This window comes from Trachurus trachurus (assembly GCF_905171665.1).
Source record: "Trachurus trachurus genome assembly, chromosome: 7".
NCBI classification, from domain to species: domain Eukaryota; kingdom Metazoa; phylum Chordata; class Actinopteri; order Carangiformes; family Carangidae; genus Trachurus; species Trachurus trachurus.
In genome coordinates this window covers 18,790,384-18,806,963 of record NC_139901.1, presented here as the reverse complement: position 1 = coordinate 18,806,963, position 16,580 = coordinate 18,790,384, and the positions used below count along the sequence as shown (strand labels likewise).

The 16,580-nt window shown below is 42.5% G+C and overlaps 1 protein-coding gene across 1 annotated transcript in view; it reads right to left on the bottom strand.

Annotated features, from left to right (window-relative positions):
• Window positions 1–668: 668 nt before the first annotated feature.
• Window positions 669–16,580, bottom strand: part of scn8aa (sodium channel, voltage gated, type VIII, alpha subunit a) — a gene marked incomplete at both ends in the record, with an annotated part of 37,537 nt that continues 21,625 nt past the window's right edge. Inside the window, 13 exons of the mRNA XM_083974608.1 lie at window positions 669–1,828; window positions 1,937–2,207; window positions 2,320–2,426; window positions 2,510–2,663; window positions 2,873–2,926; window positions 3,284–3,568; window positions 8,055–8,177; window positions 12,602–12,775; window positions 13,284–13,438; window positions 14,134–14,251; window positions 15,065–15,538; window positions 15,700–16,056; window positions 16,258–16,431. Of these exons, the coding sequence (XP_083830734.1) occupies window positions 669–1,828; window positions 1,937–2,207; window positions 2,320–2,426; window positions 2,510–2,663; window positions 2,873–2,926; window positions 3,284–3,568; window positions 8,055–8,177; window positions 12,602–12,775; window positions 13,284–13,438; window positions 14,134–14,251; window positions 15,065–15,538; window positions 15,700–16,056; window positions 16,258–16,431 (3,606 nt within the window). The remainder of the gene's footprint in view (window positions 1,829–1,936; window positions 2,208–2,319; window positions 2,427–2,509; window positions 2,664–2,872; window positions 2,927–3,283; window positions 3,569–8,054; window positions 8,178–12,601; window positions 12,776–13,283; window positions 13,439–14,133; window positions 14,252–15,064; window positions 15,539–15,699; window positions 16,057–16,257; window positions 16,432–16,580) is intronic.

The window sequence follows — 16,580 nt, the reverse complement described above, 5'->3', positions numbered from 1 at the left end:
ATGAAAAGACTAGTGACATGGGCTAAATGTTACCTTTTTTGCTGCTCAAATAATGTAAAGATGCAAGTATACTCAGCACAAACAAACAAACAAAAAAATCTTTGTCTGCGGTTCTGGGTTTCCCCCTCCCTCGCAAGTGTTTCCTTCCTAGCTAAACTTGCTTGGTTGATTATTGTTTTCTTCTTGATAAAGATGGTAAATTCAGCGTTACAGACCCTCCTTCAGACTGCTAACACAGTTCTAGTAGGATATGTGGGATCCAGTCCCGTAGCACTGGAGGTTTCCACGCGTGGTGGTGGCAGGGATTTTGCAATTCTCCAATCATCTAGCGGAGATTTCTGTGCCTTGGCATTTGGTCCCCAAAGAAATGTGTCATTGGCCAGCACACTGTGAGTCACTGTTTTTCATTTTGTAATTGTTCCTCATCTCTATGAACTTGATCACTATGCAGCAAAAGTTCCACGGTAAACTGATTGTGTTTGGTTCAGCTGTCTTTGACGACATAAGAAACCACATTGCCTCAGTAGTATTTGAGTCTGTAAACATTTTTTTGTATGTTTTTGTTGGGTTTTTTTCTTACTTGCAAATGATCACGTTTTCTACATTTGTTGGGTTTGGGCTCAGAGTCTCATCTCGCTGTGTTTTATTGGATTTTGAGTCACTGAACCCTAACACTTGGATTCCCACTCATCTTTTTGGTTTTTGTCCTTCTCTTTCCTGGCCCACTCCTCCTTGTTTCCATCCTGCTTCTCCTTATCAGGTTTGGTCACGCTGTCATAAGAGGGGAGAGAGGCAGTGGAAGGTGTGCTCTCCTTCTTCTCTTGGTTGGTCCCACCATTCTCAAGCTTATTGTTGGTAAAAGGGTGGCGTTTAAAGATGATGCCACGCCTGATGAGGTGAGTGCGGTAGGAATTCTGGATAATTCTGGCAGAGACGTCCTCCTGTTTGCGGCGGAGGGTGGTGGTGATGGGTTCGTACGACACTTTGGAGGGGTTGGCTGCCACAAAACGCTCCTCCATCTGCTGCCTCAGCATGTCCAACTCACCACTGTCACCCAGCACACGCTTTGTGAAGGCAAACAGGATGTCCAGGCAGTGAATGCGATCGCCGCTCACCATGGGCATGTCCATGGCAATTAGTTCTATAGTGTTAGGCTTTGGCACACGAAGTGGGTGCTCCAATGCATCGGCAAAGTCAGACAGCTTGGCAAAAGTAATGAACTGAGAGGCAGAGGGGTCGAACTTCTCCCAGATCTCGTAGAAGGTCTCAAAGTCGTCCTCACTGAGTGGATCAGCACTTTCCTCTGTGGCCACACTGAAGTTCTCCAAGATGATGGCAATGTACATGTTGACCACAATTAGGAAAGAAATGATGATATACATGACAAAAAAGAAGATTCCCACTGAAGGATTACCACAGTCGCCCTTCACTGATGTACCAGGGTTTTCCAAGAGGGGGTCACAGTCTGGTGGGTAGTTCAGGATCGGCAGCAGTAAGCCATCCCATCCGGCCGACGTGGTGATCATGAAGAGAATGATCATACTGTTGCCAAAGGTCTCAAAGTTGTACAGGTCATCAATGCCTGCTCCATGTTTTACGTAACCAAAGTTAGACATGCCAAAGATTGAGAAGATGAACATGACCAGGAAGAGCAGTAGGCCAATGTTGAACAGGGCTGGCAGTGACATCATCAGAGCAAAGAGCAATGTCCGGATGCCCTTAGCTCCTTTGATCAGACGGAGGATTCGACCAATACGAGCCAGCCTGATCACCCTGAACAGAGTTGGCGACACAAAGTACTTCTCAATGATGTCAGCCAAGAACATACCTGAGGGAAAGGAAAAGGGAAAATAAGTGAGAACGCAATCAGGACACAACAGACTTCATATTTAGGCGACCTCCTCAGTGCCTCCTCTCTTCTATCTCTTTCACTCACCAACAATAGACAGGATAACCACAACCACGTCAAAGATATTCCAACCATTGGTAAAGTAATAGTGGCGAAGGGCAAAGAGCTTCAACAGGAACTCCGTGGTGAAGACTACGATGAATATGAAGTTGACCCAGTAGAGGACATTCTCCGTTTCAGGTGACTGATCATCCGTTTCCACCATCATAGTGACCATGTTGAGGCAGATCAGTATCATAATGGAGATGTCGAAAACTTGCTGCTGCACAAAGTCAAACACCATTCCCTGGACCTTGTTCTGTAAGGTAGGACGACACAAAGAGGAACAATGTTGAGATTTACTGACGTATCAACCAACAGCATATGTTGTTGTACCATCTGAACAGTTGGTTAAAAGCACAAAAACACACCTGCGGGCGAGGAATAGGCTTTTGTGGCTTTTTGGACCCAAGTTTTTTCATGGCATTGTAGTACTTCTTCTGCTCCTCTGTCATGAAGATATCCTGACCTCCAAAGTAAAGGAATAAACAAAGATTTGGTTATAATCATAATCTAGCACTTTAAAATAGAAAATATAGATGCAAAATATGGGATTAGAACTCAGAGCGGGTCTTATCTTTTTCTTTTGCTGGTTAAAGTTGTCAATGATCACACCAATGAAGAGATTGAGGGTGAAGAAGGAGCCGAATATGATGAAGACCACAAAGTAGATGTACATGTAGATGTTGACTTCATAGTCAGGCTGGTCTTCCACCTTGGAGGGAGTCACAGTGTTGATGACAGTGTTGTATTTTGTTAACACAATTTAAACAAATTGAAATTGCGATTTTGTGAATTACACTTTTTATTTTCTTACCAAAGGTTACATGAAACCTTTCTCATACCTGTACAATAACTATGATCGGTGTATACAGGGAGAGCATGAAAATATTTCTTTAAAAAAATTTTAAAAAATGAATATACCTCTCTGGAATCCACAGCTGCATACATAATGTCCATCCAGCCTTTGAACGTGGCCTTTCAAAAGAGAAACATAACTAAATACATTTGGAGAAACCATGAACACATAATGCCAAGAAAATTCAAAATTGAAATCAAAGAATACTCAAACTCAAACCGAAACTGATGAATGTCCTGTGGGAGACCTTGCGCATGGAAAGAAATAACCGGATAAAGAAAAGGCCATGGAGAAAACATAGACATATACAGAGTGAATACAGACAATAGACGGCCTCTGAGTGCTGTGAAAGTAATGGAATTTGAAACAACAAAACAGAAAAAACAAAAAAGTGCATAGGAAAATGAGAAAAGAAACCGAGTCAGCGTGAAACAAGAAATACAGTTTACAGAGGACAGAAGGAGTGACACTCTCACCACTTGCAGCAGGGCCAGGTAGCCGGCGCCCACATTGTCAAAGTTGATCTTGACGTTCTTCCACCTGACCTCGGTAAAGTTTGCCAACCTGAGGGCCTCACACTGGGTCTTGTTGTTGACCACGTCAACAGAAAAGTATTCCTCTGACGTCTCATTGAAACAGTAGTAGTACTTGCCCGCAAACAGGTTGACCCCCATTATACTGAAAATCAGCCAAAAGATGAGGCAAACCAGCAACACATTCATAATGGAAGGGATGGCACCCACCAAGGCGTTGACTACCACCTAGACCAGACCAGGGAAGACAGGATATGACAGTGTGAGAACCAGGAAACAAACTCATCTCATTCAAACCCTCCGACAGGACACTGCATACTGTTATGGCGTCACACTTTGTACTATTCGCAGGTGGGGTTAACAGCAGCCGTTCAATTCTATTGTGGCTTCATGTTGCCGAAAATAATCACTGCATACCGCTGTGATGTGCATTCGGAAGTATGGGGAATTAATGGGAAAGAGCGCTGTATCAGTCCCTTTTCTAATTAGAGCAGCACTGATGTGACTCTGAGATGCTCTTTGATCTGTTGAAGAACGCAGCTAGAAATGCTTAAGGGATACTCAAGCACACACGCTTATAAAAATTCTATAAGAATCACATGTTTATGATGTAAAATGTACACTTTTATGCTTTTTACATAAAACATAATGTGAATGTTTATGATTTCATCTTTCAAACCATTATCTAGCACTGACAAGCAGTTTGTAGATGGTTAAAAACACATGATAATGTAGTTTTTAACAGGCTTAAGTTGCATTTGTCAAAACGTATAACTACTGTTTATACAGAGTTACTGAATGTTATGTAGCAACAATGTTCTAAAAATAAAAGTTAATATAAAGTAGCAAACTTAAAATGTCTTATCTACAATCAAACTGCATTTTTATGTGTTGTAATTCATTGTGTAGCAGTGTTTCACCCTAACACTACTTTATGCACACACAAACACAATTACCAAATTCACTTTAAATGCTCCTGTTATTTTTGTGCAGTGTATAATTGCGTACAAAATGGACAGGCATCTGTTGCTGCTAACTTAATAAAGTTTACGAGTTAATCAAAGTGTTTGCCATACCACTATGAAGTGTCCACTCTTACCACCCCAACCTTAGACAGTCAATATTCTAAATGTTATTGATCCATAACTCCCAAGTCAAAAAATAAAACACTGAAGCAGTGAAAATTAACAGTATAACTCCCACCACCACCCCAGAAACCTAGTGCTTTCTAGCAATCCAATCTAATTACCCATAGACTTATCATAGCCAGTATTAAGCTCAGCACATAGTGAACCGCTCACTACCAGTGTTAGGCAGGCCGACCAGCAGCTCTCAGGCAGACAGCTGAGCATGCATGTCTTTGGCAGACTCGTTTTGTGGAGCCATATTCCCTCCTCATTATAGACAGACAGGGAGGAGCTCTAGAGCAGGATTCTCTCAGCGTGTGCACGACCTTCGCAGCCTGATGTAGAATCACATTGCGGTTGTGTATGAAGGGCAGACTGCTAAAACTAACTTTGGAATATTTCGCAAATGTAACTGTGAGTCTGTCCCACACAGTGTTGCCGTTGCACTCGCTGAGAGAATGACTCTTTGCTCAATCTGAGGTACAATTGAGCCACTTTCAAAAATTCTGTGTTTAAAAAAAAAAAGAAATTAGGCCATGCTGTACGGAAAGCATTCTCAGAAAGAGGGAAAATGGCTTTCAAAAATGCGTAATGTGCATCGGCAGTTATATTACATGCGTGTTACATGGCATTGTGCAATCTCAAGAACCGCTCAAGTCAATAGATAAATAAATAGAGAAATGTGTGGATAGAGAGATAGCGGCTAAAGAGATAATGGCTGAAGCTTTGCTTGCGTGTCTGACGAGCCATTCTGACATTTACATGTGTTATTTGGGTGTCCGACAAATATCTACAGCACAGAGACTAACACAACATTTGTAACATGTGTAAGCCACTGAGGTGATCGAGGTTTAGAGGTTTTATCCAAATACCCCCTGATGACCAATAACTTTAACAGGCTGCAAAGCTAATATTACAAAACAATTGTCATTTTAAAATGTTTTAACTTCAGTAGGTTTGTCAGGTAAAAGGGGATTTTCTGGGGTTAAGATGGCTAGACATTCCTGTACAATGCATTACTCAAAAAAGTAGGACTGAGATTACAAAGCAGCATCAAGAGAAAGAGAGAGCAAAGTACAAAGTCAGAACAGCCCATAATCATTGCATGTTAAGCAGTGCAATGTGTCCAGTTGAAGCTGCACTGCTCGATCCGCACTGTTGAGATATTTTGGCCTCTGCGATGCATCGTGCCACAAGTCAACTCAACCAGCGAAGACGTACAAGTTCTCATCATTCTAACTCTCCAGAATCTCTTTCATACGGTGTCATCTCTCCATTCATGTTCTTCCCTATTCATTTATTTATTGTTTTGACCTCAGACTTTCTGGTTTCAGTTCAAACAAAATGGTAACTCAACTGATGAGCATATACTGTACATTGTAGTCAGAAATTGATACAGCAGGATCGTATTCCTCTGTTTCCCTTTCCACCCTCACCCTCTTTTACCCCATACACCCAGTGAATGAGGTCATTCATAGGGCAATCGGCGCTGCATATATCCATATATCTATTTATTTCTCTATTAAAAGCAAATGTGCTATGATGTGCAACCCCAAAAATGACATCATTTTACTGGCAGTTCCGTTTCCCAGAATTAACAGTTAAACATCATTGAAACATTCATGACAACATCCATAAAGCCTATCCAGGGCCTAAAAGCATTGATGTCTGCTCATATGCAACGGCATCACATTTTAGTCGCTGGATATCTAGTATGAATGAGACACTCCGAGTCCAATTTTAAGATTAAATTTGGTTACAACCAATCCACCCACTGAATGATTACATTGGCCTTCTCCACCTGCTGGTCTGTCATTTTTGGGACGTACTAGAAAAAAGGGTGACACATTGTCTGTCTAGGGTTGAGAGTGCTGTCCTGAACGCTCTAGTGCTAGTTAACCTAAGGGCCAACACCTATCCAAGCCCAGAACTCAGTGTGTTGAACTGGGCCCGTTGTTGCCTCCCAGTTTCACTTCCTGTGGCAGTGGAAGGCAACAGGAAGCCAGGGCCTGCTGTACGTGCTACAGGATGTGGTGCCATGACATGACAGCAGTAATGTCTTGTGTGAAATGGCAGCCTGGCGTATTTGCTAAGCTTCTGTGTGCATTGCCAAAGGAAAGCATTGGAAATGACTGTAAGTATGTAATATGGACAATGTTTAAAAAAGTTTACAGTAAAAATCTGCCCCCAGATTGGACCGGTAGCAGATCAGTCGGTCAGATGCTATGACCTGAGGTGCTGACACTGGCAGAAGCTTAACAAATACTTTCCTCCCAAAGCCACAACACAGTGAGTGTGTGGTTTCTGTCTCAGTCCCTGATGCAGAAAGATCCTGGACAAGCAGGAGAGAGTGTGTGGTGACCCTCCAGTGGTCCGGCCCAGCCGAAACCGGGTCAAGATGGAGTGAGTAGTGGAGGGATAAAGGGTTGTGGAGGAAGAGGAAAAGGAAGAAGGGGAAGGATGGGATGGGTGCTGCACATGTGGGGGCTGAGGAGAAGGAGGGGAGAGTCTGAGGTGAAGAGAAGAAGCTCAAACTAGAAGACAAGGCAACCAGTCCAAGAACAGTGAGAGGTTAAAGAGAGTGAGATCACAAGAGAAAATAGGGGAAAGAAGAGAAAAAGACAGGAGGGACTACGCGTGACAACAACCAGGTGCAACCTATCGCTACCACCAGTCAGAGAAAACCAATCAGATCTGTGAATTTTCAGAGGGGACGGCTGAAGCAACCAGAGGTACTTTCACAGCGAGCGATTTGCTCTGCAAACCACTCAACTGTAAAAAATAAGACAGATTCCTCTGAGTGGCTGTCTGGCAGCCGCCCTGCATGCAGAAATTTAGTGTGACTGGTTGGGCAGAGGTTTTTGGTGTCTTGCAGCTCCCTGGTTCCTGCTGGTTGTTCTCGATGCCAAATGCACTGAAGGATGGTGTGAGCCGGGGGGAGGGAAGGGAGGGGGGTTTATGGGAGCAGGGGATGGGAAGGGTGGGGGGTCATGTGGAGAGGAGGGGGGTTCTCAATTGAAAGCAGTGGTTGAGAATCAGGCCAAATGAAGAGCTAATAGTTGATTTGGATGCTCTATATGAGATGGCATGTAAGTTTGGTTAGCTTTGACCAATTTCGCATTCACTTTGGCCAATCAGGACGAAACAAAGTCAGATGAGTTAATCAGAATTTCTACTTTGTTATTTATGTGATGAGGCAGCTTTGTGAAAGATATTTCTGTTGCTCTTTGGGTTATATTTGATCAAGAAACAAATCGATTTGCATGTTGATTTTTTTGTTGTTGATTTAATTGATATTCAATTGAAATGTATATTGTTCTGCTGACAAAAATTACTTCACTGTTACTTTACTCAGTCTCCCAGCTGCATCATGACTTGTTCTTTCGCTCTAACAAAAGGCATGGTACAGGATTGCGCATGAAAAGGTGACTTCTTGGTTTTCATTTCCTGGTTTTAAAAACAATCCCCCAATATTATGGAGTTTTTCTTTTTTTTTTGTCCTCAGTTTGTTTTTAGATCAGTTCTAGCATGCTTTAAACTGTTGAATGGGCATGCGGAAGGATCAGCTGCTTAGCTTTGGATCTTACCCTCATCCCTTCAAAACGTGACAAGGCTCTGAGGGGTCTCAAGGCCCTTAGTGTCCTGAGTGATTTAATGGGGCCTAGATCGGAGTAGCCCAGCGCATTAGCTACAAGGCTGACTATAGACACCTACACAAAAACAGAGAAGCAAAAGAGGTTCCAAACTGTTAGAAGTGAGAATATTCACTAGGGAAGAGAGACGGCCCTGGCATAGGCGGAGAGTTGCTTGACATACACACATAAATCTATGCATGTATATGCATGTATAATATTGCATTTATACATGCATATACACTGAGAGAGAAGGTCAATGTTTAGTATAGGTTTTATGTGCGTAGTATTTTTAGTAGCAGTAGGCCATAGGGATTGTTTGTCAGTGATTTTGGGGCAGTTGACGAGATGTGAAAAGTCCTTTGTACCTGCAAAGAAATTTGTGGTTGAGAGAGAAAGAGAGGAGATAGAGACATAAGACTCAAATAGAGGGTAAATTAGGCAGAGAAGAGTGCTACATGATTTAGTAAAGATACAAGCGAGGGAAATGGGAGAGGAAGAGGAATTGGGGAGGGAGGGAAGGAGAGAGGTTACCCTGTAGTAGCTGATAAAAACCCAACAGACTTGAGAGCCTTACCCTTGCCCCTCTAACATTGTCTCTCCATGTCGCTCTTGGGCTGAGGCATAAAATCCCATATAATTTAAGACAGACAAACTAACGGAACCTAAGAGAAAGAATACAAGTAAACATGTACAAGTGTGTCATTTTGCCATTTTGCTTTCTCAGACATCAAATTGTCACACAGCATTTAGAGTCAAATAGGAGAGCCACAGTCACAGAGACCACACACAAGAAACAGGGATGGAGGTTAAGGGCAGACCGGATATAGTTATTAGCACTGGATGGCACTGAAAGGATAAAAATAACACAGAGTACAGTCAAGTTACACACAGTTAACAATGGCTAACAATAACAGAACACAACCTCAAAGAAACTGGTGCAGCCCCTCTCATGTCCAGCAGCAGCCATCAAGGTACTGCTGCAGCCAAAGAACGCTTTATCATTAGGTAAAAACACCCACTCAACCAATCCTTATATTAGGTCCTTGTTTTACAAAACTGTATACATATTAATTCTCAGCACCACTGTAAATGTACAGAGCTCTTATCCCAGCTATAAATCAATCAATGTAAATGTAGGCACCAGGCCTGAGTTATGGTTTGGTGACTGCGAATGCCCTATAGCTCTGGTCCATAAAGCTGATCTAAGCTGAAAACATATACAGTATTGCCTCATTACCAACGAAGGAAATGGACTGTGGAGTGTGGTCAATAAGCTGCACTAATGTTCTTTGACGGGTGGTAAGTAGCAGAGGAATGACTTAGCCTTGATGAAGTCACAAGTCAGAACAGAAGTGTGCTAAGGCGGCCATTACAGGCTGTCTGCTGCACAGGGTAGCAAAGTATTCGTTGGCTGAATGTAGGTTATTCAAGATGCAAATGTAGGTGGGCAGCTATGTTAGAAAAAAACCTCAAAGTCTAATGACATCATTCAAATAGAGAAATTTTTTAGTTCTTCAGGAATTAGTACATTTTATTAACAGGAATTTAATTTTGTTTAATTTTTTTCCTGAATGTAATCTCTCTGGGTCTGGATGCTGGACAGACTGAAACAGGGGGAATACCAGTTCCTTTCAATAAGGAAAAATATCAACAGTGAACACATGTGAAAGCACCTCCAACCAGCCACCGACACCAACCGGTCAAACTCACCGCAAGAAGTACACAACATCCAAAGCTTACCAAAGTCACGGAGGGAGGATTGTGATAGGCAAAATCTTCATTTTGACTGATGCCATTATCAACATAGACTCCAAGAGATTAACATTTCAACCATCAAAATTTATGGAGAGAACAGCAGGAAAGGTGTCAGCATAGATTTAGACTTCTTACTATACATGTTGGACACTGTTCAAACAGCAGGCCTTCATTTAGATTCTATTGAGTCTCCAAGTACTTACTGTTTGGCACAAAGCCCTTATCAAAATCAATAACATGGCCCCTTGAGTAAAGTTAGCAGCTGTTCTGGCAGGTAGACAGTAAAATAAAGATTTTGCCTTTATCTACACTACAGTACTTGGGGTAATTGTCACCTTCAGCCTGACCCCTTGGAGAGCCCCCCTTTGGGGTGCCTGGCCTCTGACCCCCCGCTGGGCCAGCTGCGCAGTAGCGGACTCAGCACCTCAGCGTCCTTCTCACAGAGCTCTGCAAGGCAAGGCCAATGACATCTGGGGCTGTGATCCCATGATGACGACAGCACAAACCAGAACCTCACAGAAATAAAAACAAACTAAAAAACAAAGGGGAAAAAAACAACAAAACAATGATAATAACCTGAGTGAAAAAGAAAAATGAATGGGGTATGACACCTCTCACCTCACACTCACAACCCTCAGTATCAATGTTAATCTAGAATAACAACATAAACTAAATTGCTCTAAATTCAGCTAATTTAAGATGCATATGGATTCTTATTTCTAAGATTCAAGCTCAGTACTGAATGTTTGTCTTCACTTTACAAATAACTAGCTGAGCTCTTCAACAATGATTCTGTAAATTGATTTACCAGAAGACTTGTCTCTCTAACATTATCTTTCTTCTGACATTTTAGCCAATTTCATTATACAATAGCAAAACATTATTATAATGAAAATCAGGAAGACACAAATTGAATGGATAACAGAAAGATACAGTAACACAAGGGAAATGAGGAGCAACACACTCACACAAAGAGTCGGGCGCATCCACACTCAGAGAAATATACAGGCTGGTCTAATGATGGTGCCCCCCCTTTCTGAGTCCATGGCATTGGTTTTACCCCACAACACAGGACGGCAGAGGAACAGTCAGGCCACAACACAACCCAGACTCATCAAGCACAAGTCTTTTTTTTTTTTTTTTTGAGGGGGAGCGCTAGTGAAGACCAAACTTACCGCCGGCCGCCTGTCACCCACCATCATTACATCTCAGCACAATGTCACCACATTCCTGAGGTTACACTTTCAAGGGGGAATTGGGACGGGGAAAGAGGGAAGGAGGAAGGAGGAAGCTCTTTGTAACATTTTCACAACTTGGGAAATGTAGTGCCCTGCACTGTCCCAAGTGTCGGGCTTGAGATCACACCTACAGGGAGGGAGTATACAATGGCAATAACCAGAATCAGTACAGTGTGGTATTGATAATAATAGCCACAAGCTCTATGTGTGCTACTGTGTTAGTCAAACTTGAAAGTATAAATTAAAAACAGCAGAGTGCTGTCCCTTAAGGGAGTCTTTAACAGTAGCTATGTGTGATTTTAAGCCAAAGATATTATTAAATCTATATATGTAGTTCTAAAGTGTAAGATCTTAAAGCGTAGATCATGATATTGTGTTTGCTGCAGGGGGGTATCTGGATTACAGGAGCTTATAATGAATCAACATGGCAACCTCTGGCCATTGATAGGAGTCCATTCACGGGTATTGGCTGAGGTGTTGGACACTGCAGAGAGGTGGTTAGTTCAAGGAGAAAGCCAGAAGGCAGGGGAATTCTTATTCTATCCAATTCTGCTACTCGGTGCATTTATTACCCTTCGACTCAGACTTTATGTAATATTCAAAGTCATTATACCCCCCCTCCTCCCCCTCCCCCACTAGTGTCTGTCACTGAAATCCGTCACAGACATCTCAGCAAGTAATACAGTGTCAGTATGTACAGTAACTGCAAATGAATAGAGTGAAGAATTATCCCTGGTCTGGTCTTTCAGACTTGACTGGCACAAGGAGCAGATAAGTCCACAGAGAGAGGACAGAGGCACATATCAAACATCTTACAGGTCTGAGACACAGGTAAACACACATCTTTGACACATTTCGTTGAGTGTGACTTGAATATGGTTGTGGTCAATGAGGCTCGTTATCTAATTCATGGTCCAAATTGTTATGTTTTCACTTTCAATTCTTCCTGGCAGATGTTTTCATTAAGTTAAGAAAACAGAGACCTCTGCTTGCGGCACAGCAATAACAGTGTTTAGGTCTTAATAGTTGTACATATTCAAGCATCTCAAAGTCATCAACAAAGTAAAAACTGGGATTGTTGCTTGATGGAGTTGTAAAAGGTGCCACGGGCATGTGTTTACTTGATATGGACAGACATACAGTCTTGTAAAACACTGTCCTTACAACACAAGGAAATAAATTAAGGGTATTCTTGTTTGTACACAGCATGCCCTCTCACCTCTTACTGTATATACCATGAAGCAGATTAAAGCAGTTTATAACCTGACCTTTCAAACCTAACCACACCCTACAGACAACAATTGGGTTTTAGAAACATCAGATCTTGTATCTATGTGGTATACGTACAACATATGCAGAAATTAGCATTAACACTGCTGGTTAATAGACTGTGTAAATCTTAGTGTTAGTGTGTTGCTGTTGGACCAGGGTGTGGTTGAGGACCATGTAACTACTCTTCTGATCTAGTTTACCACACACGGTAGAGGAAACGAGAGCTGGACTTACATCCACAATAAAGAAGTCCAGCCAACACCAGGCATTGGTGAAGTACTTGACAAAACCATAGGCGACCCATTTCAGCAACATCTCCAGGATGAAAATGTAGGTGAAAACCCTGTCGGCATACTCCAAAATGATCCGAATAGTCTTCCTCTGCTCGATGTACACGTCCTCAAAGGCCTGTGGAGGAACAGGAAACTCATCTCAACAAAGAAGAAACTGCACCTGGTGATTTACGATTCTGATAATGAAATTGAGCAGTACAGCTCACTCCAGCTGATCGCTAACCATGATTTACAACAAATACAATCTGTTCTCCATTAAATATTTCTAATAAGTCCCCAGCTAATGTATATTTGCAGTCGCTGGTCTTATTTTTGTAGGATTTGAGATGCTTGAGAAAAAGGCCTCCCTCAATCCCCTGAAATAGATCCCATTCATACAGTCCATTAATCACACCCTTGGCCCCTCCCCCAACCAAGCAGCTCTGAGACTGAGCAACCAAACCGCCTGCATGCATCACTGACATTTAACACACACACACACACACACACACACACACACTGGTCTTTAGGTTATTTTCATTCAATCTTTATCCAAATGGAATTTTCTCAGATTAGTGAAATGTGTGTTCAGTCTTTCTCTGTGTTTTTGCAAAGGGTGCAAGTGCTAACACATGACTCCTTACCAGTGCACCACTACTAAGGAGGATCATGAAGATGATGAGCGTCTCAAACCAGTTGTGCTCCACAATCAAGTAGCAGGTTTTTCTGAGGAACCACCAGGGCTTCCCCCAGCCGTGTGTGATCGGAACGTCGCAGCACTTGTACTTGGCCACACAAGCTGTGTACACACAGAAGGAGGGACAACATTTAACCATAATACCAATATCAAGTGTTTGATTTGAATGTGTGTTGTACCCCTTTGTGTGCAGTTTTAACACTGTTTTGAGTGACTAGGTTAATCCTCCCTGTGAATCCTTGGGATCAAGTAGCAAAATATGTATGAATGAATAAACAGGATACATCCTCTCCAGTGCTTCACATTTCTTAATGTGCTTCACATTAACTAAGTAACTTGATATTTTTTCCAATAAGCATATATAAGTATTTACTTTGACCTGTTCCCCAGAGCTCTGGGAAAATGTTAAAAGTGAATTTCACAACTTGTCTGAAAATCCTGTTGACAACCTGGAGTTGAACTGAGCCAAACTAATCTCATGGCTCATCTGCATCTTCAAAATGCGCATGGTAGATACAAAAAAAAATCTCTTTAGGAATTAAATTGCTAAAAAAATAAATAAAAGATTAAATAAATTGAACATATATAATCTCTAAAGTTATATGTACTCATGCATCAGTCCATTAGTATCATAGCTAGACTCAGTGACTGATTAATTTAATTCCTATGATAGAGTGATCCCCTCATTATGTTACTGTGCTTTAGCCTAGTGCCATCCTATCATTTCCACTCCGCCCAGGGGGAGTCTCTGTGTTGTGGAGTGGAGGTAATGGGTGCAATGGGAGCTGTGGTCTCACCATCTGTCCAGCATGCCTCTGGTTCCATGTATTCCTCCACTGTTTCCACCACCACCACCTCCTCCACATCTGGCTTGATGTCGATGGTGCTGCCCTCTGACGAACTGGTGTCATCCAGCTGCACACACAGACATGCAAGTATAAATTTACACACACACACACACACACATAAAACACAGGGGCTAAGCTTCAGTAATTCACAAACATTTCAGTTTTCATTTCATGGCTGAGAATCGATCACTCATGACGCCTTCCACGACTTGTTGTGTGCTACCATGTGTTTCCTGGGTTGTGTCTGTTTGTATGGCGATACAGTCTACAGTCTGCACTTCTGCCCACAATGAATTTCCATCTGGGACAATAAAGTATATCTTATCAGGAAATATCATGTTATTCCCAATTTGCATGGCCTTAGTCTCGAAATGCAAAAAAAACTTGTACTATCTGATCACAGAGTTTTTTTCTGCCTGGAAATGGCCAACCATAACAACATCACATATCATCCTGACATGGATGGAAGTGAAATGGAAATATCAAATGGCAGATCATCTGCTCTGAAAGATTCCTAAATGAATTTTCTCAAAAGAAATGCATCATCAGATATCCATTTCATCAACAGCGCTCCAGCCACTCTCACAGACTCTGTTGAGTAATAGAGTTATATTAGTGTCTGAGCAGCACAGAGTGGACAGCCACACCCAAGGTTTTACAGTCGTGAGAGACTGCACGTAGCCCGAGGACTACAACAACAGAAACACGTTGCCTCTTGGAGGATCAGCTACTATATAATTACATGTTGGCATTTTAAAAATAAAAGATTATTTTAATAAATGCTTGAGAAACTGCAGATCAGACTCTTGACTATTGTTATTTTCTACATGCACCCTAATGATTTATTAGTTAATAGTAACTACACACTCCACTCACTGACCTCTTTACTGTTCTCATTTTCCGACTCGCTGCTGAAGTCCTCTGTGTTGAGGTTCTCAAAGTCAGATTCTCCCACAGCTATGGGCACGCACACGGTCAGGTTCGGGTTGTGGATGAAAGACATATGGTCCTCATCGATCATGTACTTCCCCACGCTGCTGCCTATACCGCTGGTGGTGCCGTTACCATTCTTTGCATAGTCCAGGTCACGGTTGATGTCGACCCCGGTGTGATTAGCGATACAGTTCAGCTTCTTGTCGTACATGTCGTCCAAAGGCTTCTGCTCGTCCTCCATTGGTGGTTTCTTCAGCATACTGGCCACTAGTATCCGCATCTTTGCTTTAAACCACGCAATCCCTATCTTGATGCGCTTAACTGAAATCTGGAGGTTGTTGGGCTCGCCGTCGTCATCTGTTGCAGCCAAGTTGTCAGCGCTGAACGAGCTCAGCAGCAAGGCAAGGAACAAGTTCAAAACCTTTGAACACAGAATAAAAAACAAGGAACTGAACATTGCACAATATTTTTCATAGATTCTGACCACATTATAATTCTTGTTCTAGTCTAAAATGCCCTGAAGACATGTCATTCTACACATCAAAATACCCTACACCCCCTCCCACTGATGTGCACGCTCACCACCAGGTTGCCGATGACCATGACCATCATGAAGACGATTAGACACATGCCCTGTCCCGCCACTTCCATACAGTCCCACATGGTCTCAATCCACTCGCCGCAAAGCACCCGGAAGACGATGAGGAAGGAGTGGAAGAAGTCGTTCATGTGCCAGCGGGGAAGCTCACAGTCGGCAGCGATCTTACACACACAGTCTTTGTAGCTCTTTCCAAACAGCTGCATCCCAACCACAGCAAAGATGAAGACGATGATGGCCAGCACCAGAGTCAGGTTCCCCAAGGCTCCCACCGAGTTACCGATGATCTTGATCAGCATGTTGAGAGTGGGCCATGACTTGGCCAGCTTAAACACTCTCAGCTAAAGTAGAGTAGGAGGAAAAGAGTGGGTGGGAAATGATTTAGTCACACCATTTCAACATTAAAACTTGCTGCTTTCTTTCAGTGATTTTAAAATGGCATCGGGTGTGTCTGTATGTAAACTCCACCTGCAAAGATGTTGAGTAAACAAAGTTATCTCTATTTTGGTTTTGCTAAAGCGGGGGCTAAAGTGAGCATTTACCAATCGGAATGACCGCAGCACAGACAGGCCTTCGACGTCTGCCAGAGCCAGCTCCACTAAACTCAGCGTCACAATGAAACCATCAAAACAGTTCCAGGCCTCCTGGAAGTAGTAGTATGGATCCATAGCCACCAGTTTGAACATCATCTCCCCTGCAAAGATCCCTGTGAACACCTGGCAAGTTGGAGAGAGGACAGATTTTAACAAAAACATTTGGCTCAACATTTTTTTTTTTTTTTGCAGGACAGTGAAAGACAGACAGATGAGAAATTTGTTCTGATCCATTATTGGAGCTGAACATAATAAATGCTGCATTAAAAAAA